Below are 23,636 nucleotides of genomic sequence, written 5' to 3' on the forward strand. Positions count from 1 at the left end.
TTTGTTTTTTTTTTATAACAATCTTGGGACTTTGTTGGTTGTACTTTTGATGATGCGAGTGCATGCACGCATGTTTCCCAACCAATCCCTTCTGCTCGCCTTGAGAGAACTGCCGCTACTTGCATTGTGCTGGCTCTCGTGGCCAAACGGGTTATGGCGTGAAAATAAAAATAATCTTGGGACGTCTCCATTAAATCTTGGGACTTTGTTTTTTTTTTTTTTGATAACAATCTTGGGACTTTGTTGGTTGTACTTTTGATGATGCGAGTGCATGCACGCATGTTTCCCAACCAATCCCTTCTGCTCGCCTTGAGAGAACTGCCGCTACTTGCATTGTGCTGGCTCTCGTGGCCCCATAAAACCAGTCGTGCAGGTCGCCCATCCACCTCAACTAAATTAATGCATGCGTGAGTGGATGAAAGAGAGCGCTCCATCATTTGAGTGTTCGTTGGCCGTGTGTATAACGATTTTGAATTTGTTACCGCTCATGTTTCCTAGAAAAACAATTTTGAATCTGTTTCAAATAAAATTCAAACATTTGCATTCCCAAACTAATAATGGCCCCGTTTGTTTCAGTTTATGACCGATTTTGAGGACTTGATTTTGGAAAATCCAAGTCAGATGACTCCCAAAATAAAAAATCGAGAATCCAGCTAGATATCGACTCTCGATTCTGGATTTTAGGAATCATCTAACTTTTGGATTTCTCAAAATCAAGCCTTTAAAATTGGCCATGAGCTGAAATAAATAAGGCCAACAGCTCATAGTATTATTCTTCTGGTAGTACTGTGTTAACAATTTTGTACAAGAAAGCTATTTTAACCCTCTTTTGTTTATGCCAGCTTGAAATTGCTGAAGGTTTGTTTTGCAAAAGAAAATACTAATGCTCTGCAAATCGCATCAGGCATATGTTTTGTTTCTTAAGCACATTATCGCTATGTAAGGTGGGTTGGTTAAGCGCCCCTTTCACTATCAATGTAACGGATTTTTTTTTATTTAGTTGTGATTGGGACAAATAAACAACAGGCTATGTTTGTAACCAACATAGCAACGTGCATGCTATACTTAGTAGGTGCTAGCAGACATACAAACAAACATGAACGGTTTGACTGGGAAGTATGGTTACAAGTGGTTATTGGCTTATCGTCGTTGCCTTCACACTAGCAGCAGTTGGAATTATTACCGAACTTGCCACACATATGAAATGAATCATTAGAGGAAGAGAACAAGTAAATGAAATACTAGTAATTTTGGATCCAGCAAACACCAAACTTTGCAGACCGCCTAAAAAATAAGAAAAATAAAACAAATTCCACAAACCTTGCATGGAATGTCCATAAATCGTAATTTGAAATATCTTCGAAGAGTCCTTTCGAACTCTCATTAAACACATGTGGCATACCTGCAATGTACAAAAATCATGTTATTTTTCTCGAAAAAATTACACTACTCTATTGCAAAATATCTATATGCTGACAGAAAGACAATTTGATTTACATTTCCCTTTTGAAAAATTTGAGGAGGGATGCAATACCACATTCTCTGCATTGATTCATGTGCAGTTATGGATGGTAATGGGCCATGACCTTTCTTTATAATTCAATTTAATATTTTTAACTCAAAATTATATAAAATTAGATCTTAATCTTTTTAAAGCTCAACTTTTAGATTATCTAGTCTAGAAATTAAGATTCTTTACCGTCCCTATCTGCAGGGCACACACATCCTTTTATTATTTTTTTCCAGAAAAGAAACACCCTACAAAACTAAAATATTTTCTGTACCAGGCTAAAGCCCAATACCCTATACTTTATTTATTCCTCTCCACATCCACTACGAAAATATAAAATTAAAATTTCTCCTTTCCTCTCCTACCCTCCTGTTCCGAGAAATTTGCAAAAATGAGACCGCAAACATTGGATTTTGCAGTTTTACCATTGGCCCCACATTTCATAGGCACAGATGGTCCCACCGTGTCATAGGAGTGGCAAATTCACGAGTGGTCAGTATTTGCAATCCTAATATTACAATTTTTCTCCTGTTCCTCCCTCTTCGTCTCCCTCCGTTCCATTCTCTCATGGAAGCTGCTCCCGCAGGGATCAGAACCCGAGCTTACCCGCAGCCCACTCCCGCGGGCCCCACGCTCTCCGCTCGTTGCTCCTGCCAGCCATTGCCCTCTTCTCGATCTGATCCGTCGAATTCGGTCCGCGCGCACCCGGGGCCGCATTTCTTTTCCCCCGTCAAGATTCGGTCTGGAGGGGCCGTCCCCGCGCGATTTCGCCGGTTCGTTTGGCCAGTTCTTGCCGGATTTGCTCCTGCTCCCGTGGTCGGGACTGGTTGGTGGTCGGGTGGAGCTGCGGAAGGAATCAAATTCCAATCTTTTCCGGTCACCTTCTTCCCCAATTAGCTGGGATCAGTGTGGATTCTGACTCGTAGGTCCTTGGCTTTCCACCGCGAGGCTCACGTTGGTGTGGTTATGCCATTTGCCTCGCGATTTGTATCTGTTGTTGGTGTGAAAATCTGAGAGTGTGGAGATTTGGGATTTCTTCTCCCTCCTGTGCTCTATGAGGAGCAGCTTCCTGTCGGAGTCGCCGTGCGACGAGCAGCACATCCATGGCTACGGGTTCAACCCCCAGTCATGGCTGCAGGTGGAGCGGGGGAAGCTGCCCAAGTCATCCTACTCGCCTTCCTCCATGTGAGCCCCCTTTCAACGCCATTCCAGCATTTTGCTCACTCTTTATCTCAGTTCAACTGTTCACTTTGATTCTGCTGAATTGGATTTCCTGATTAACTTCGGTTCCTTGCTACGTGCAGTGAGTCTCTCATCAAGATTGTTGAGCCGCCGGTAGTTCCATTGTATAAGCCTTTGGATTATGTCGAGGTTCTGTCCAGGATCCACGAGGAGATAGAGCAGTGCATGCCGAGTGAGCGACCAGGGCTGTACCTGGTCCAGTCCCAGGTGTTTAGGGGCCTTGGGGAGGCGAAATTGTGCCAGAGGAGCCTGCACTCTGCATTGCGCTGTGCAAGCACTGTGCATGAAAAGGTCATATTTGGGGCATGGTTGCGGTATAAGAAGCGTGGGGAGGAGATCATATCCGATGTGCTTGCATCATGTAGGAAGTGCTGCCGAGAGTTTGGCCCACTTGATATTGCTTCTGAGATGCCAGTGGGGAATTTTCAGATATTTGGTTCGTGTGAGATGGGCTCCTCATCTCGAGTTTCTTCCACGGTGACATTTCAAATACGAGATGGGAGGGTGACATGCGATAGGCGCAAGATTGCATCTTTGTCGATCCCATTTTTCTCCATGCTTAATGGACCATTTACTGAGTCACAGCTTGAGCTTGTTGATTTGTCGGAGAATGGTATTTCATTGGAAGGCATGAGAGCTGTTTCCGAGTTTAGTTCTACTTATAGCTTAGGGGATTTGCCTTTGGAAATCTTGTTGGAGATCCTGGTGTTTGCAAACACATTTTGTTGTGACAGGCTAAAGGATGCCTGTGATATGAAACTGGCTTTGTTTGTTTCATCAAGGCAGGATGCTGTTGAGCTCATGGCATTGGCATTTGAAGAAAATGCGCCAGTTCTTGCTGCTTCTTGCTTGCAAATGCTTTTACAGGAGCTTCCTGATTGTCTAACTGATGATCTAGTAATTAGCCTCTTCTTGGGTGCGACTGCACAGAAACAGCTTATCATGGTCGGACAAGCCTCGTTTTTGCTATACTGCTTGCTTAGTGAAGTTGCAATGAACATTGATCCGAGGGCAGAGACAACTGTATGCTTATCAGAGAAGCTTGTTCAGTTAGCAGTTACCCCTACTCAGAAGCAAATAGCTTTTCATCAACTTGGATGCATTAGACTTTTGAGAAAGGAATATAACGAAGCTGAACACCCATTTGAGATTGCCTTCTCTGCTGGTCATATATATTCCATTGCTGGTCTTGCTAGAATCGCTGGCATGCAAGGTCAAAAGGCTTTGGCTTATGAGAAACTCAGTTCAGTTATAGCATCTAATTTGCCATTAGGGTGGATGTATCTGGAGAGATCTTTGTATTCTGAAGGTGATAGAAAGTTGGCGGACCTTGACAAAGCAACCGAGCTGGATCCAACTCTTACTTACCCTTACATGTACCGAGCTGCATCCTTGATGAGAAAGAAAGATGCTAAACTTGCCTTGGAGGAAATTAACCGACTCTTGGGTTTCAAGTTAGCATTGGAGTGCCTGGAGCTCCGAATTTGTCTATACTTGGCTCTAGAAGACTACAAGTCTGCGATCTGCGATATCCATGCGATTCTCACTCTTTCACCTGAGTATCGGATGTTGGAAGGACGTGTAGCTGCTTCCAAAATTGGCACTCTTCTCGGTGCTCATGTCGAGCAGTGGAATACAGCTGAGTGTTGGCTCCAACTGTATGAGCGCTGGTCATCAGTGGATGACATTGGTTCCCTTTCAGTGATCTACCGGATGCTCGAGTCAGATGCTGCAAAAGGTGTTCTGTACTTTAGGCAATCTTTACTGCTCCTCAGGTAAATTCTACTACCAATCTCCCAGATGATTCTGTTATGATCTCTTCTCAAGTTTAATGACTGGTGGTGCTTGATATTTGTGCTTCCAGGTTGAACTGTCCTGAGGCAGCGATGCGCAGTTTGCAGTCGGCAAGACATCATGCTGCAACTGAGCATGAACGACTAGTATATGAGGGGTGGCTTTTGTATGACACTGGACACTGTGAGGAGGCTCTACAAAAAGCAGAAGAATCTATTTCTATTCAAAGGTCATTTGAGGCTTTCTTTCTGAAAGCCTACGTTTTGGCTGACTCAGGAGTTGATCCTTCTTATTCTGCGACTGTTATCTCGCTTCTCGAAGATGCATTGAAATGCCCTTCAGACCGGCTTCGGAAGGGTCAGGTTCGTGCTTATGTTTACCAACGCGAAAGTGATTCCTGATATTCTTTACTCTTGGTAATTTATGCTTTTGAACTTTAGTTTAGCATCTCCCATATATTAAACTTGGTAAAGTCAAGGACAAAACTTGGTTTATCCAATGTTGCTGTGATGTTTTTAAGATTTTCTATTGTCAGACACAAAGTGATCCAAACACACTCAGTATTTAAGCATGTAGCATGGTGTTTGCTGCTGTATTAACTGGCATGGAGAAATGGGAGTTGAGGGAGGAAAAAAATATTATAGTATCTATGATAGCTGTCACGAATCGCATGTTCCTTGGTAGTGAGGCGTGATCACTGCTATTTAGTGTATGAATTTTAATAGAATTGAAAAACTTCAGGAATTTGAACAACAGATGTTGATATACTTATTCATGAAGTTGTGGCTAAGGAATGCATTCCTACCTTCATCTCGACTGACATTGATCCACCAAGTATGCACACAGTAGCAACCGGAATGTTGCACAATGTTTAAGAGTACCATCGTGTCCAGCAAGTCTGTCCATATTGCTCATTGTGGTACCAGGGGCCATTAACACTTTTCTGTGCATTATTTTACCTGCAGGCTTTGAACAACCTTGGTGGTGTCTATGTTGATTGTGGAAAATTAGACTTAGCAGCTGATTGCTATACAAGTGCCCTGAAGATTCGACACACTAGGGCCCATCAAGGTCTTGCTCGTGTTCATTTCCTCAGGAACAACAGGGACGCTGCATATGAGGAAATGACAAAATTGATAGAGAAAGCTAAAAACAATGCTTCAGCTTATGAGAAGCGCTCAGAATATTGCGAGCGAGAACAAACTATGACAGATTTGCAAACAGTGACTCAATTGGATCCTTTACGTGTTTATCCGTACAGATATCGAGCAGCAGGTTAGATCAAATTGAAACTTTTTTTCATGTTTTCTTCTTGGATTCAACATGAAAAACCAGTATCATACCTTCAGATGAAGCATTATGCCATATTAGTATGCCTCTATACATTTTCTCCGCTAGCTGTCATCCTTTTCGAGTACCTTTTAGCTGTTGCTACTTGACTCATGTTTTAGGGTTTAGGGTGTAAATATTCTCTGAAATGGAAATACTATGCTTCTTATCTAAAATGTCCGATACTGTAACCATTGTTCAATACAGCTTTATACTCAAATTTGTTTTAAGCACAGTGTACTGAATTTATTCTAGTTTGTTTGCCATAGTGGATTTCCATATCTCATTATTGTTCAACATCAAGTTCAACTATACCCTTTAGTCATGGACTATAGCTACAAAGACTTGTCCCTTTTCCCGGATTGTATCACTTCGCAAAATTCCTCTTAATATTTGATCTAAGTTTTGGACCCTGCACCACTTTGATTAGTGCAGCTGACGAGAATTGAATAGGCTATTGCTAGAATGAGAACCACTCGTGAAAATATGGGCAGGTGCAAAGAAACTCACCTTCTGAAAACTACAGTGAAACTACATCTCAATCATCTTTTCATTTGATCCCTCCTGCACAGAATATCAATGTAATTAAAACATTCTGTTGGTTTTTGATTTCACAGTGCTGATGGATAGCCACAAGGAGAATGATGCAATAGCGGAGCTCAGCCGCGCCATCACCTTCAAAGCTGACCTCCACTTGCTGCATCTTCGGGCGGCATTCCACGAGCACATCGGGGATGTCCCAAGTGCTCTCCGTGATTGTAGAGCCGCCCTCTCCTTGGACCCAAATCACCAGGAAATGCTAGAGCTTCAGAAACGTGTGAACAGCCAAGAGCCCTGACACTGTGGTGCTATATTGTGTATTGTATACCACGTAGGTGCGCCTCATGGCAGCCCCAACCCGATTCATTGTTCTTGGTTTGATTCTTAATTAATCACCATCATATGGTGTTTTAAGCAAGAAAGTAAAAAAGAGAGAACCGATTCTATGGAAGCCCCGCATTGATAAAGCTTTTAAACTCGATGCTTGTGGCTTCTGTAGAAGTAATGTGCTAATCACTGAACTGTATCCTGATAAAGTGACTTTCGTGCATAATCGCTGTGTTCGCTTGGCTTGTCAGCCAACCAGCCAGTATTATTCTTTCATACTAAATCAGTACCAATCATCAGCTACCAGCCAGTCAGCAGTACTGTTCTCTCGTAACAAATCAGCACCAACCATAGCCAAGCGAACACAGCGAATGTAATTATCAGGGTCTCTTCCCTGTATCCAGTTTTACTAAGATTAACCAATAACCATGACAGTATATTGTGATCCATCTGAAGATCTACTTGCCTTTGTAGTTACAGTGATTTTGATTGTATATAACTTCACGATACATGGTGTATCTTTTTTTAGAGAGAAAAATTCACGGACTTAACATGAACTTGGCAAGAAGTGTCATCCCGGTCCTCAAACTTCAAAAATACACATCTAGACTCTTAAAGTTGCTAATGGGTTCATGTGAGGTCCAAATATCCATAACCCATCTTACTGGTGGCCACGACGGCCACATACCTGAGCGTCCACTCCTTCGTCGACACCTCGTCGCGCTACTTTGCCGCGTCGTGGGGCGGCCTGCACTGGGAGCGGCAGATCCGGGCGTCGGCGTCGCCGCGGCGGCCGCAGGGGTCCGCCGAGGGCGCCGGGCTGTCCGTGCTGGTGACCGGCGCCGCCGGGTTCGTGGGCACGCACTGCGCGTTGGCCCTCCGCCGGCGCGGCGACGGCGTCGTCGGCATCGACAACTTCAACTCCTACTACGACCCCTCGCTCAAGAAGGCCCGCCGCACGCTGCTCGGCTCCCACGGCGTGTTCGTCGTCGAGGGCAACATCAACGACGGCCGCCTCCTGGCCAAGCTCTTCGACGTCGTGCCCTTCACCCACGTGCTCCACCTCGCCGCGCAGGCCGGGGTGCGCTACGCCATGGAGAACCCGGCGTCGTACGTGCACTCCAACGTCGCCGGGCTTATCTGCCTCCTCGAGGCCTGCAAGGACGCCGACCCGCAGCCGGCCGTCGTCCGGGGTGTCCATCCCGTCTCCGAATCGCGGCTGACCGCGCCTGATCCGCCGCTGTCTGGGGTGGATCTCGCCGTCCGGACAGAGCCTGCCGCGACACCGTGTTGCTCCGCCGCAAGGCCCGCCGGCGGCCGCGGGGTCCCTGCTCCGCCGAGACGCCGTGCTGCTCCGCCCCACGCCCGCCACGCGCTCACGGCCGCGCCACCGCTCCCGCCGCCGTGCACGCGCCATGCCCACCGTACGGGCCACTGGCCGAGGGAGCAGGGGAAGGCCGCGCCGTCCATGGCCACCGGGACTCAGCGCCGCGCTCGCCCACCGCGCCGAGGGAGCAGGGGGAGGGCCGCGCCGCCCATGGCCGTGTTGCTCCGCCGCGACGCCCGCGCATTCCTGGATCCGGTGTGGGTGGCCGCCCTGCCCGCGCTCTGCTCCGCCCTCTGCTGCTCGCCGGCGTGGGTGGCTGCCCCTGCCTCGGCGTGCGCCCCGCGCTGGCCTCCGGCGGAGGGAGCAGGGGAGGGGCGGCGCCCAGGTGGAGGAAGCTGGGGAGTCCTCCGGTCCCAAGCCCGGCCGCGCCGCCGTCCGCTGCTCCAGCGCCCAGGTGCCGCCGCCGTGTGGAACGAGCCGACGGTAGATCGAGAGCCACCCACCGGCGGGAGATCGAGGCGATGGGGGAGAGGAAGAGAGAAGAAAGGTTGACCTGACATGTGGAGCCCATATAGCAGGTCCACGTCCTCGTACAGTTAGCATGCCACGGGTGCAGTTTAAGATGGGTTATGGAGATTTGGACCTCACGTGAACCGATTAGCAACTTTAGGGGCCTAGATGTGCATTTTCAAAGTTTGGGGACCGGGATGACACTGCTTGCCAAGTTCATGTACCGCCCGTGAATTTTACTTTTTTTTTAGATAAGGTACATTGTGTATCTTGTTTGGATTTTTGGTTAATGAATCCTGCTTGGAGTTGTACTTGCATGATCACTGTCTCAATAACGGTTTCTCCCCTTTGTTTCCCTATCATAGAGTTTGTTCATTGGTAATGACATGAGCTTGCTCATTGAGTGTGAATCTGCAACTCGTATACACTTTTCATATACATTTCCATTGTAACTACAGCTGTGCTTAACATAAGTTAACATGTTCTACACAGGTTTATCAAAAAATAGCAGGTAAAAATACAGCTTCCATGTATCTGAATAATCTGCTACTGCTAGGGCTTCATCAGAACAGCTGTTTGGTAAGGTGATCTGGCCTGATGTCAGGATGGGTCTTGGGGAACCAGGTGCATTGACCGGCAGCAGGATCTTCTGACATGGGTAGTAGTGTACTGGTACAGTGATTGTGCCTGACACCTTCCAACCACTTGTTTTCGAGCTGCTGTGTTGATGGTGATGCCGCAGCCTTATGCATTTCTAGCTGATGACAGTGTTTTAGACAACAAGAATTTCATGATAATCTTGTTAATGGTTTTGTGGCTGGTTTTCAGTTTTTGCTGTGGGAATCACCAAACCAACTGCTGCAACCACCTCCGGGGGCAGTTAAGCACACCTGTAGACTGTAGACTGTTGTCGGTCCCTTCGCACATACGGATGAACATAATTTTCCAAACCCGAACTTCGAACCCGAATTACTCGAACCCGACCCCAAATTACCCGACCCGATATACATGACCACTATTTCGGGTAGGAAGTTAAGAAACCGGAATTTAATTCGGGTAATTCGGATATTAACTCCCGGTACCCGAATTACCCGAATTTTATTGAAAACCTAATAGATAATGGCCTAACCCACTCACTTGGCCCCAACAATCCAATAAGAAATTTGTTAGTTTGATTTGTTGATTGCTAGTTTGTTTGATTTGTACAATAATAATGATATATTGATCTTTATTTTTGTATTTGATCTTTTTTTACTTATTGCCTAATGGGAGAGACAAAGACTTAGCAGTTGATCGGGTATTTCGGGAAAACCTGAACCCGCACCTGATATTTTCGGGTACCCGAAATTTCGGGTATTCCTTTTTTCGGGTATATTTCGGGTAGCATTTCTAATTATCCAAACTTCTCATTACCCGAATTACTCGATCCAAAATACCCGAATTACTCGAACGCACAGGGCTCGCACACATCTTCTGCTTAATGATCAGGCCCGCTGACAGGCGCGGGCCCAATGTAATTCAAGGGTATTCAAGTGAATACCCATGATTTTTAGCAAACAAATTTGTACGTGTAGTATATCATATATATATATATATATATAGTTTAAAAAACAAAAATTTCACTGTATATAGGCCTATCATTTCTCTTTCTCTCACCCGATCCAATAAAAATAGCAAGTCCACCTCCCCCATCCCCCTCACAATCAGATGGCTTACATAGCCCTCACAGCCAACAACTGAAGCTTTGCTCAACCGAGCAAAGAGCAACTCCAACAGCTTGATTTTTCCCTTTCCCCTTTCTCATCATATAGGGAAATCCCCTTTTCTATTTTCAACTTATAGGGGAGAAGTGCTCCAGCAGCTAGATTTTTTCCTTTCCCCTTTCCCTCCTCCTGTCACGTGGGGTCAACCTGTCATTCACATCTTCTCTTTATTTCCCCTCCCCCGATCCCCTCCCCTCCTCTCCCCCACCCCGAGCTCACCCCCACAGCTGGCGATGACCTCGGCAGTGCTCCCCCCTTTGTTTCCGCGCGCTGCTGGCAAAGGCAAAGCAGTGGTTCCTGATTGCTTGGTCGCTCCATCCGCTCCGCGTGTTGCGTCTGCTAGTGGAGGCTTCATGGCGGATGCTCGGAGGCCTCCGCCGACGCGTCGGCATGCTCCGAGATCTCCCCCCGCCACCTCATCGGCTTGCTCCGAGATCTTCCCCACCACCCATTCAGCCTGCTGTGAGATCCCCGGCGGCCGTCATCCGCCCCTACCCCTCGGCGCCCCCGCCCGGCCGCCCCCAGGGAACCCGATCCCCGGCGGCCCGCCAACGCCGCCGCGGGCCGTCCCGGCAGTGCCGGAGCCGGAGCCTTCCCCCTCGCGGTGCATCACATTCAGGCTGTCGGACATGACCACCGCCGAGGCGCGCCTCGCCGGCGAGCTCGGCCTCGTCCGTGCGCTCCTCTCCCGCATCGACGCGTTGCCGCCGCAGCAGGATGGCGGCCAGCGCCGCCGCCTCGCCGCCGCGGACCCCTCTGGGCCGGACCTGCCGCCCGTGCTGCTGGAGGCGATGCAGAGGCGGTGCGCCGAGATCCTGACGCGGCTGCGCAAGTCCAAGAAGAGCGTGTGGTTCAACTCCCCCGTCGACGTCGAGGGCCTCAAGCTGCATGACTACACGGACACACGAATCCGTTTTGTGGAGCGTGCTCGTCGGCGGCCATGGCGGACATAGGATGGACACCGACGGGTCACTAACGAGTTGCGTGTAGATCAGGCTGAGCTCTGTGCAGCAGTTGGCGGCCCAGTGCAGGCGCGGCGGTTGGCAATTCCACGCCCACACGCTAAGACCATGCACGGCCTAGGTGTAGGGTCGAGATGGCGGACTAGAGGGGGGTGAATAGTCCTTTCTAAAACTAATTGCGCCGGCTAACCGAAACTTATGCGGAATTGAAACTATTCGCTTAGCCAAGACTTCACCCCTCTAACTATGACTCTAAGTCACCTCCAAAAAGATCCTACACAAAGCAAATGGAGTGCCAAGCTAGTAAGAGCTCTCCTAACAATTCTAATGCCAAGTCATACAAGCCTAAGCACTAGTACTTCACAAACCGGGGGAGCTCCTACACAATTCTAATGAGCAAAAGCACAAAGCCAAACCTAAGCTCACTAGATGCTCAAGGACAAGGATACACAATCCAAATCCAAGAGCTCAACTTGCTTAGCTACACAATCTAAACCAGAGTAACTAATTAAGCTACACAAGCTAACTAGTTACACTAGGATCTCTACTTCTAGTTACACAAGCAAGAAGATGATTAGCAAGCTACACAAGCTAACTAATCACTAGAGAGCAACTACACAAGCACAAGAAATACATGAATGTAAATACAAGCCTTGTGATTTGGAGAATGCAAACCACCGAGAAGAGTAGACAAGATTGACACGGTGATTTTTATCCCGAGGTTCACTTGATTGCCACCAAGCTAATCCCCGTTGAGACAAGTTCCAAGGTTGCCGCCGATCCTCTTGCTAGTGGTGACTCTCAAGTCACACTCTCCCACGTGGAGTGCTCACACCGAGCTCTAGCACATAATCCGGCCAGACCACTTGTTGCTCTTCACGTCTCGCTCAACTAGAGTTACTCTTCGTGGCTCCCGCGGGGTGAGCACAATACCCCTCACAATCTCTTCTCCGGAGCACCGCACAATCTTCTTGCGGGCTTCAACGGAGCCTCTTGCCATCAAGCCGTCTAGGAGGTGGCAACCTCCAAGAGTAACAAGCACACCGGCTTGCAACACGATCACCTAGTGCCACTCGATGCAATCTCTCAAAGCAATCGCACTAGAATCCCTCTCTCCCTCGATCGGATGATTACTATCAAGTTAGAGTGAGTAGAGGGCTCTCAAGCACTCTCACACATGGACACCAAGTCCCCAAGGTGCTCAGCCACCTCAAATAGCCGGCCACGCCCTCTATTTATAGAGGGAGGCCACAAACTAGCCGTTACACTTAAAACCCGTGAAAATAGAGTTTTCGCGGACTGTCCGCCTCACAAAAACCGGACTGTCCGCCATTCAAACCCAACGGCTAGATCTGCAATGATTATGTGTTAGAGTCGACCGTTAGAGCCCCGGGCGGACTGTCCGCGCCCCTGGGGCGGACTGTCCGCGGTTCAAAACTTCGAACCAACCGATTTGCAAACGTCTCTGACTAAATCTGGAAGTGACCTGCGGACTGTCCGCTCCCCAGGGGCGGACTGTCCGCAGTTCAAAAAGTGAGCACACACAGAAACCGCAGTGTTTCTGTACCAGAATTTTCAGTAGGAGGCGGACCGTCCGCCCCCAAGGACCGGACGGTCCGCAGTTCATTTTGGACACCCAAGACAGAACTACCAAGTTTCTGCGCCCGTTTCAGCTTTTAAAGGCGGACCGTCCGCCCCCATGGACCGGATGGTCCGCAGTTCATTTTGGACCACCAACAGAGCCAAAAACGGCTCTGTTTGAGCTCATCCGAGATAACGGCAGACCGTCCGCCCCCCTTTAGCGGACCGTCCACAGGTATAATTTCAGCAGAAATGTACCTCGATAAAACGGCCATAACTCATAGCTCTGATGTCCAAATTAGGTGATCTTGAACTCTATGGAAAGCTAATTCAGAGGGCTACACAACCCAACTGAATACTTGATCCAAAACACAATGGATCAAAGCAGTATTCCACTCCAAGAGACCACCTAATTTCCGGAGAAAACCGAAAAACCTTTCTTGCTTCCCAAAGTTGATCAACATCAACTCCAACTCTTTCTCCTTTGCAAATGTGCCAACACCACCATGTGAACAACACCATGTGCATGTGTGTTAGCATTTCACAATCATTTTCAAAGGATTTTCACTTGATCTCACCACGCCCTCGATCCTAGCAACATCGCAATGTTAGATCGCTCAAGTGGCACTAGATGACCGATATGCAAACAAGTTTACCCCTCTTAATAGTACGGCCATCTATCCTAAATCCGGTCATGCACTTCTCTACACAACCTTTGACCGGTGAAATGAAATGCCCTACAAGTCATACATTTGCCTTGCGCATTCCATTTCATCTTTCCAAATATTGATGCCACACAAGCACCAAACTCCATCAAGCCTTTTGATCATCATCATGAGTCAACACTTGGCTTGATCTTTCTTGAATGATATGATCCACTCCATATTATCACATGACCTTTTTGGTCCATCGATCTTGACTGTGCTCGCTCTTCACCGTTGCCTCGGTCCATCGGCGCCAAATCTTGCCCAAGCTTCACCGCCTCGCGGTCCCTCGCTTCAAAGTCTTGACTTGCCCTTCTCCATTGCAACTGGTCCATCAAGTCAAGCCTTGTCTTGATCTTCTCCACTTTGGTCACATGACTCCATGTCATGTCTCATATGCAATGAGCTCCTCGATCACACTATATGAGCATAGCATCAACCCTTAGTCATTTCTCCTCCATGGCACATGTTGCTCATACTAGTGTCTTTGTGTGGACTAATTTCCTGTGTATCTCAACATAAACACTTATTAGTCCACCTAAATTGTCACTCAATTACCAAAACCAAACAAGGGCCTTTCACTAGGGCAGTCTCCACAGGTCGCGGGTACACTCGCACTCGGCTAGGAACCAATGCGGCAACACTGTAGCAGGCTACAATAAAAGTGAAGAATTTTTTTCATATTTTGTGAATTGATTCTTGCAATTGTTAAATACTCCTAAATTTTTGATAAATAGATAGTAATGTAGTGATCAAATATTTAAAAAAACTTTAGCCTTTAAAATTTGGAATACCCATACCTCGTATCCTGGGCCCGCCCCTGCCCGCTGAGTTGCAAAAGGATTAACAATGAAATATGCAAAAAGGTTTGCCATGAAGTATGGACTTTGTCCCCAGAGGCACATGCCGCGTTACATTCAGTAATGGACTAATGGCTGTATTGGGAGCCATCCTATTTTAAGTAGTTATTCAAAGTTCGAATTCAAATGGTGGGTCCTTACTATACTCCGATGCATTCATTCCGCTTGCTGGTCAGTCAACTAGTCAGCAGTATTTTTTTCACACTAAATCAGCAACAGACACCAACCAACCAGTAGTACTTTTCTGTTACAACAAATCAACACCAGTCACTAGCCACTGCCAGCCGAACAGAACAAATGGCATCGATGCGGGAGTACTAGACCATGTTTCCTATGGTCATTGTGTGTGTCTCTCTCTACCTCTCTCAGAAAAAAAGGCTACTCGCTACTGTGAGTATGAGTTCGACTACTCACCCTTTTAATATAACAAGGATTTTGGGTCCATGGCTATGTAAGGGAGAAGCATTTATAAGTTAATGGAGTTGATATGTTTTAGATACACAGTATGCACCAGATAAGCATTTGTAAGTACTCCATCGTTCCCAAAAGGAATGTAAATCTCACTTCCCAAGAAGTCAAACATTTTTAATTTTGACTAAATTTATAAAAAAATCACTAACATTTGTGTCTCCGAATTGATGTAGTATAGAAATATATTACATGACTAATCTAAAGATACTTATGTTGTAATATATATATTATTAGTACTATTTTATATAAATTCTGTTAAAATTAGAATTATTTGACTTCTTGGAAAATAAGATTTATATTTTTTTTGGACAGAGAGAGTATTTCTTAAAATGTAGTACAGACCTTCGCAACACCTTTGACTATCATCTGACACGCTCGCTCGCCCTCGTGCGTGCGTAAGCAATTCGGACGGGGCTCCTATACATCATACATCTTCTGGAAGGTGTATAAACTATTCATCTTTAAAGTCTATTTGACCCAATTAGTTACTGCAAATATATTCAATATTTCAACAAAATTATGTCAACATTTTTTTATAAACATGTTCAACATTGAACTTCGAATTGTTGAAGCTGTAGAGATGAAATGTTGAAATTGGAGTCACACAAGGTTGAAAATACTAAAATTAAAAGTTGAATCCCGTAACCTGAGCGCCTTCTTCTCCGGCGCCGGCGCGCGGAGCAGGGTAGCTCGCGGCGGCGGCGCGCGGCAACAGCACAGCAGCAGGCAGGCCACGGCGCAGGAGCAGCAGGCTGCAGGGGCGGCATCGCTGCCGCACAGGAGCAACAGGCAGCCGCGTCTCGGCAGCAGGCAGCAGTGCGCGGCGGTAGCAGACTGCAGCGGCCGCAGCACCGTGCCGCAGAGCAGGCAGCCATCCAGCAAGCAGGCTGGCTCGGTAGCAACGACGCACACGTGACCAAGCAGGTGGCCGTGAGGAGGCAGCAGCTGCGATGTGGGGGCGGCGGCGCAGCGGGCGGATTACGGGCGACAGCGGTGGCGGCATGGGGGCGAGGAAGGAGGAAAAAGAAGATTAGGGCTGAGAAGATCTAATGGAAGAGATGTTTTGCACGAATCTTAAATATTGGAAGGTGGGGAAGAAAAAATCTTATGGAAGATGTATAAGATTTCTGACTCGGACGCGTCGACACGTGTCCCTGGCGGCCCATCTGCGGCCCAGGCCCAAGCCCATCTCGCCACGTGCCCCGCCCTCCCTCGCCGCACCGACGCGTCCCTCGCCGGCTCGCCCCTAGTCGCCTTCTCTCCCCGCCGCTCCCCGGACCCCCCCGCCTTCCAGAACATTCCACATCTAGTAGGCTGCCGCCACCCCCACGCGCGCGCTCGTGACCGCCACCGTTCGCTGCGCTCGGGGTGCCAGGAGAAGATCCCCCTCCTTGGTGGCGACCGCGAGGTCTCTCCCTCGCCCAAAAGCTCCCGCCTTTCCGCTCGAAATTTCTCCTCCCCGCCCCTTCTGGTTTTCGGCCGGTAAAAGCTCACTCCTTGCTGTGTTCGTTTCAGGCTCTCCGGCGCCTTTGGCTCCCCCGCCCCCCTGGCGTGGCGCTTTGGTCCCCAGTTTGTCGGCTGTCTTTTCTGCCTGCGCTTGCAGGGTGGGGAAGATGGGTGGGGTGCTCTTGCCAGGATAACACCTTATCCTGTTCCCCATCCCCGTGCTAGATCGATGCGCTCTTGCGCGTGTGGGTGCATCATGTATGTGTGTCCGGCGTGTTAGGGGCAGCTGCTTGTTCTTGTGCTTGGCTTAGAAGGGGGCTTGCTTACTGACACTGACCAACTGACCATTCCATTCCGGGCGCCAGAGTAGGGATTCTAGTGTTGTTTCTTGGCTGGGAGGAGGGTAGGATTTGGCTATGGACCCGGTGCTGAACCCGGTGAAGGAGGAGAGCCATGGGGATGGTGGTTTGTTGCCGGGTGCAGCGGCTGGGGATGGGCCATCCGCTGCCGCGGCCGCGGCGCCGAAGCCGATGGAGGGGCTGCACGACGCCGGGCCGCCGCCGTTCCTGACCAAGACCTACGACATGGTCGATGACGCGGCCACCGATCCCATCGTGTCATGGAGCGCCACCAACAACAGCTTTGTGGTGTGGGATCCCCACGCTTTCGCCACCGTGCTGCTGCCCAGGCACTTCAAGCACAACAACTTCTCCAGCTTCGTCAGGCAGCTCAACACCTACGTAAGTGCTTGTTTTCGCCTTAAGGTTCAGATCTCCGCAGTCTGTGATGCTTGAGTTATTAGAGCAACAAATTTAGCTTATTTTTCCCTTACTCAAAGCTCCCAAATGCAATGCTGTCGACTATTTTGTAAGTACTTGGTGCCTGTGATGCTTGAATTATCAATAAATGTTGCTTATTTTTCCCTTACTCAAAGCTCCCAAATGCAATGCTGTCGACTATGTTGTAAGTACTTGGTGTAATCCTCGAAATTGCCATTTTGTATTTTCCTGGTAAGCAATAGGACAGCAGAGGGGCCAAAATAAGCATTGAAGATTGCTAGGCACTCTCAACTTCTCTAGCTGAGTAGTGGCCTAGTGGGAATCTTATTCCTTGTTTTTTCGTGATAAGGACATTTTGTACTTCAGAATAACATTGCCAATCTATTAAACAAGCAAGTCTAACTTGCATCATATTCAGGTTTCTGTGTCCATTTCATAGAAATCCCAGACCAGTTAACTTAAATTAAATTATGAGGAACATATGCACGCACAGTTCGCTACATCTGCTCAGTTGTCGTAAAGGAAGAAAATCTTGTTGGCATTTGGGAAAATATTGCTGCTGTGTTTTAGCATACATTTATCTATAAGCAACAATATGTCCTTGGATTATTTAACTATTTATTTAACTCTTAAGGCAGTCAACAGCAAACATTACCCTAAATGTGCTGTACTTCTTGTATTGATGTCAGGGCTCCTCTCTCTGAATTAAGAGCAACTGGAATACTGTTGCATGCTACCTCTTTGAAGCTCTTTGTGAGCATGTGCATGGTGCAACAGTGACATCTTAGGTCACATGTCTCTGTCAACTGCATGCAATCCTGCACCGTCCATTACTGGATTCTTCCTCTCTTGGACACACTTCTCTCTGAATAAAGTCAATATTTCAAGTGAAACAATATTTTCATAATCATGACCTCGAACCTTTTTGTTAGGCTTTATTTTCCACATGTTTGCTTTTGAATGAGAGATAAATGACTGGCCATTAAAAAAGTAGAAAAGGATGATGATTGAAGCAGACAATTAACAAATAAAATGGAGAAAGAACTGAAAACATGCAAACTGAAGCTGTGCAAACTGAACTGGAACATATCCTAATGAGGTAAATATAGGGCACATTTTTTGGGTATTTTACACATTATCTGTTAATGCTGTATCTAAAGAAAAATTATCTGTCCTTTTTTTACTGCCAACAAACCAGTCATCTCTTCTTGCATTGAGGTCTTTTGAAGCTGACCCATCGCTGGTATGTTTCCTGTTGGCCTATTCAGGGTTTCAGGAAGGTGGATCCTGATCGGTGGGAATTTGCGAATGAGGGGTTTTTACGGGGACAGGGGCACCTCCTGAAGAACATTAGGCGTCGAAAACCTCCTGCTCAGAATGCCTCAAACCAGCAGTCTCTTGGGTCATACCTTGAGGTGGGACACTTTGGATATGATGCTGAGATTGACCGGCTGAAGAGGGACAAGCAATTATTGATGGCAGAAGTGGTGAAGCTAAGGCAGGAGCAGCAGAACACAAAGACAAATCTCAAAGCCATGGAGGATAGGCTACAAGGCACTGAGCAGAAGCAGCAGCAGATGATGGCGTTCTTGGCACGCGTCATGCGGAACCCTGAATTCTTGAAGCACCTGGTTTCCCAGAATGAGATGAGAAAGGAGCTCCAAGATGCTATTTCAAAGAAAAGAAGGCGCCGCATTGATCAGGGACCTGAAGTAGATGACTTGGGAACCAGTAGCAGCCTAGAGCAAGGTTCACCAGTCCTATTTGACCCCCAGGACTCGGTCGAATTCCTTGTTGATGGGATTCCAACTGATCTTGAGAGTACAGCTTTCAGTGGCGAAGGCCTGGTTGAGCCACAGGATATTGATCTTGGTACCTCTGAGCAGCAGCAAGACATGCCCCAGGAGGACTTGACTGACAACTTCTGGGAGCAATTGCTGAATGAAGGACTTGGCGAGGAGCATGACAACCCTGTTGTCGAGGATGATATGGATGTGCTGTCTGAGAAGATGGGCTATCTCAACTCAGATGGCTCGACATCCAGGAAATAGTTTTGTTTCATTGCATCACATTGCCATCACCTTTTGTAATTTTCTCGTATCCGTCCGCAGCTTTCTGAGTTCTATCAGAATTCAGAACGTGCAGTGAGTCGTGCTGTTGATCCCTGCATGTCTCGGTAGGTGGTGATGGCATACCTTGTTCTGTTGATATTCTAATGTTAAAGGGTGTAGACTTGTAAATGGGCTCAAAATATCTCACTGTAACAGCAGCTGCTAATGTTCAATCCTTATTTCTCTGGTACCATAACGTGTGCCAGTAGTACATTCAGCCTGCCTGTTTATTGTCCTTGTTTCTCTTGTGTCATCAAGTAGTGTTTGTGTAATTTGGGAGTGCCAGGCTTTGTTGCGAAAATACTGCTGCATCTCGGATCGAAAAAACTGTGAAATTTTTTAATCTGTGAAATAAAGGCCATGGAGAACACAAAAAATGCCTCTTTTAATGAAGAAAACGGTTTCACTCTTTTTTTTAAATTTATGTTGTCACATCATCAATAATTGTTTACGCCCTCCGTCTTGAAATAAATGTTTGTTTATTTTTAAAAAATTTTCCTAAAAAATATTTTTAGATTATAGTAAAATCCATCTAATTAAAGAAATATTAAATATTAAGAAAAAATTGTATATAAAAGTGTATGAAGCCAATTAAATGATTAAGTATTTTCTAGTTCCAATGCATTTGCATTTATTGAGTATCTAGGGAATTAAATAAGCGAACTTTTTTATTTTTAACCTATTTTTACTTGGGTGGATTATGCCTGTGCAGAAGTTTTTTTGGTTCTCCTGGTATTGGCCATGTTTGTTTCCGCTTATAAGCGGATTCTGGATGAAAATAACCGAAAAGCCCACCCAAACGCTTTGATTATTCTTCGATTCTTGGAGCCGCCACTTACCAGCAAAGCCTGAAAACAACGTGAGCCCCGATTCTCCCCACCGGCACCCAAAACTCGCGTAGCGCATAAGCGACACGATTTTTCCTCCTCTGCCCTTCTCCCCCGACCGCCCTCCTCGCCGCCCCTCGGTGCGCCGCCGGATCTGAGGATGCGTCAGCAGCGCCGCCGGCTCCTTCGTGTGCTCGTGCCGCCGTCCCTGTCCTCCCTCCTCCCCAACCGAAGCAGCGCCGCCTGCAGCTCGCTGGCTGAGCGCCGCCCTAGCCCCCAGGGTTCTGCCGAGGTGGCTGCAGGCGAGCCCTCTCCTGCCGCCGCCTGCGCCATCTGCGCCATCTCCCGCCTGCTGCAGGCCTGTCGCTCCTGCCCGCCCTTGCTGCCGCCCTGCTGCCGTGTCGCCGCCCCTGGTGCAGTGCGGGACTTCGAGGCCGACCGGAAGCAGCTGGCTGGTGCCGAAGCTTGAGGCCGCCCCTGATGGAGGCTCGTGGATTGGCAGAATGCGTGGGAGCTCGTGGAGGGAACAGAAGAAGAGAGGGGCAGGCACGTGTGAAGAAGAGATAAGGATCAAAAGAAAAATGAATTTATCATTTATGTACTTGTAGTTTAGAAATTAGTGCTACTACATATATTGATCTATTTGTGATATTAATCTATTTGATCTAAATATATAGTCAAGATACTCAAAAAAATATAAGAATTATTGAATTCTGCTCGTATTCAGCAAAAGAATGAGATATCATCAGCCTCAAGGGTATTTCAGACATTTTACCACTCAACTCAGATAATCGGGTCAAAATAATCAGGATTCCCAAACACCCAGCTTATCCAGACACTCGATTCTCCAGACAGCTGGCTTATCTCAGAATCATGATTCTCAGAAAAAGGAGATCCAGAAAAGCAAAAACAAACAGGGCCATTATTCTGCCAATAATCTCCCTAATACGAATCCTGAACCAAGCTCTGGCAAGTCATTGGGCCACGTCGCTCGTTTTTTTTCTATCCGTTCGATCTTGCGCTCATTTCATCCAGCGGTTGCACTGCACAATCCACTCTCTTCTAGAAACGCCCCCACACCCTTTGTTCTCGTACGCCGCTCCTGATCTCGCTGACTCGCTCTTCCTTCCTCCGCTTGCCGCCGGCCTCCCTCCTACCTCTTGGATGAGCCCACCGTGTGCTCCGCCTCCGTGCCCACGGCCCCGACATCTCCGCCGCGTGAGCTGCTCCGCGGTGCTGGAATCGGACCAGCGGCTGTGGTGCGACGGTGCGACGCAGGGCGTCGTGCACTCTACCAGAATACGCCAGATTTGGGTCAGTTTGGGCTCCGGTTTGCGTACCCCCAAGTAGGGGTAATGGGCCATGGCCCTAATGGTCTCTTCACAGCCCAATAAAGCTCTTAAAATTTTTAGTTCAAAAATACATATGTTTAGAGCCCGGCTCTTTTAGAGCCCGGCTCTTTTAGAGCCCGGCTCTTTTAGAGCCCGATCCTTAGATTTTCTAGTTCAAAATGTTGAGCCCTCTACCACCCCTACCCCCAAGGCTATGGTGCGGATAAGCAGCGTCGTGGTGAAGGCCGGCAGGCAGGGTGAGGTAAGGAGGAGGTGCTCTAGGATCAACTGATTAATAAGCGTCGGCCCTGAAGAACTGAAGCAGAGTAGGCGCCCACCGTTTGTGCGGCGTGGTGGAGATTTGACGCTGGTGGAGCGCTTGATATGCTCGTTGTCTGCTGCTGGGGGCTGTAGACCCAGAGCAAAAGACATATAGATGGCAGCGATGCGGAAGTCGCGAAAGCGGCAGTCTCGCCATGAACGGATGAGCTGCTGCTAGACATGGCCTCGTCGCTTGCACCAAACCCCCGGGCTCCTCTGCTTTTGACTTGGGTAACTGCAGGTGCTCTGAGCAAACAAAGGCCCTCCACAACAGCCAGAAAAAATACCGAGCCCCCACGAGAAGAAAACGAGCATCAAGTTACAGCCAGGGGTTTTTTTTACCGATCGGTGGGGTAAAACCGTCGCTCACCGGTTGGACCAGTTTACCAGTCCAGTTTAATCGGTTACTAATCGATTTGAGTGGTAACAGGTCAGTTTGAGTGGTAACCGGCCAAGTTCAATTTTTTTTCTTTTTTTGGTTTAAATTCAAATGCCCGCAAAGTATACTAAATGAATGTTTGTATAACATGTTTTAGCCTAAATGGACCCTCCAATCCTTTTTTACTACTTTTACATTGTATTTGTATACGTATGCACGTTGTCGCGGGGTTTTTAGGGTACCCACAGCCGGGTGGCGGAACGCACCCGCCTATTCCCAGTGAGGAAGTACTCGGGGAAGTACTAGGCGGTTGGGCTAATCTAGCACTGAGACAAGCACACAAGAACACACGATCTAGAGTGGTTCGGCCGCCGGAGCGTAATACCCTACATCCACTGGGAGAAGTATTGTTCTTGGTTATGTATGAACCTATCCTCTGCCGGGCCTTGGTCTTTACCCAGCCTGAGTTTTTCTTCTAGCGGGCGCCCCTCTTTTATAGACCAAGGGGTGCGGATACATATGGCGTTGAGGCCCCGACAAGTGGGCCCAACGTGACGGTGTAGCATACTACGCAGAGTACTTAAATGGCTACAGTAGTTGTGAATCTTTTCTCTGATATGCTTCCATGCCCTGCTGACTCTCTGACTAAGGGAGGTCTTCTCTTGTCCCGTCAGCAAGGTGCCCGTTGGGGAAACGTAGCTTGCGGCGTGGCCTGTTGAGGCTATTATGTAGGCGTCATAATAGCAGGAACCGAGCCATCGTATCCAACTGTCATGGCAGACTGACAGGCGCGGCGTGGGCGGCGCCAGCAGCTCCACTATACGTCTTGGTAATACGCGATCAATAGTGTCCCCTGGTCAAAGAATCGCCTTGGCTTCTGCTACATCAATGCAGACGTCCACCTACCGCAATGAATGCTGTGGTAGGTGAGCCTTAGTATGGAGACCAAGCGGTCTTATATACGTGTTTGTGCTTGCAGACACGTGGCGGCTTCGGACCACCCCGGAGAGGGGTGTCGATTCCTTCCCTTGATGAGGGGTCCGGTCACTATACAGGGGGTCCAGACCTCCACGGGAGGTCCGGAGCCTCCGGTTGCTCGGGCTGAGCGCCTGCTTCTTCCGGAACACGTGGTGCTCCCGGACCTTTCCCAGCCGGGGGACGGGTCCGGGACCGTTGTCGGGTGGACAGGGCTCCGGACCACAGGGGTCCGGCTGTTCGGCCGTAGTCAAGGATAACCACAAGGCTCTTGCCTAGACACAGCAAGAGGGGGTACCCCAGTCCTGGGGTACCGACACACGTTTTTTTGGTTTAACTTCACATGCCCGCAAAGTATACTAAATGAATGAATATTTGAAAATTTTTGACACCATTAGATTCGTCGCAACTTGAAGTATTTTTAGGAATTTTTTAGGAATTTTTTATTTTTTAGAATTCAAATTTGATTTTTGAATTTGGGCCGGTTTGAGACCGGTCCGGACCGGTTACCGGTAAAACCGGACCGGTTCCGGTCGGGATTTTTAAC

General features: G+C 48.0%; 2 protein-coding genes across 3 annotated transcripts; both read left to right on the forward strand.

Annotated features, from left to right (window-relative positions):
- Positions 1–2,041: 2,041 nt before the first annotated feature.
- Positions 2,042–7,002, forward strand: LOC120659480 (ETO1-like protein 1). 2 transcript variants are annotated; one of them, XM_039937640.1, is made up of 5 exons: positions 2,042–2,695; positions 2,815–4,527; positions 4,617–4,908; positions 5,512–5,821; positions 6,493–7,002. In XM_039937640.1, exons 1-5 carry the CDS (start codon positions 2,565–2,567, stop codon positions 6,711–6,713), a joined length of 2,667 nt encoding a protein of 888 aa, XP_039793574.1. In that variant the 5' UTR covers positions 2,042–2,564; the 3' UTR covers positions 6,714–7,002. The 2 variants fall into 2 exon arrangements, with proteins under 2 accessions (XP_039793574.1, XP_039793575.1); XM_039937641.1 differs by lacking the exon at positions 6,493–7,002 and having other exon boundaries at positions 4,617–4,962; positions 5,512–5,649.
- Positions 7,003–16,166: 9,164 nt separating this feature from the next.
- On the forward strand, positions 16,167–19,497 carry LOC120659481 (heat stress transcription factor A-2b-like). Its single transcript, XM_039937642.1, has 3 exons — positions 16,167–16,328; positions 16,436–17,106; positions 18,414–19,497. Exons 2-3 carry the CDS (start codon positions 16,783–16,785, stop codon positions 19,194–19,196), a joined length of 1,107 nt encoding a protein of 368 aa, XP_039793576.1. The 5' UTR covers positions 16,167–16,328; positions 16,436–16,782; the 3' UTR covers positions 19,197–19,497.
- The last annotated feature ends 4,139 nt before the right edge of the window (positions 19,498–23,636 follow it).

Source organism: Panicum virgatum, chromosome 2N (genome assembly GCF_016808335.1).
Source record: "Panicum virgatum strain AP13 chromosome 2N, P.virgatum_v5, whole genome shotgun sequence".
Classification (NCBI taxonomy): Eukaryota; Viridiplantae; Streptophyta; class Magnoliopsida; order Poales; family Poaceae; genus Panicum; species Panicum virgatum.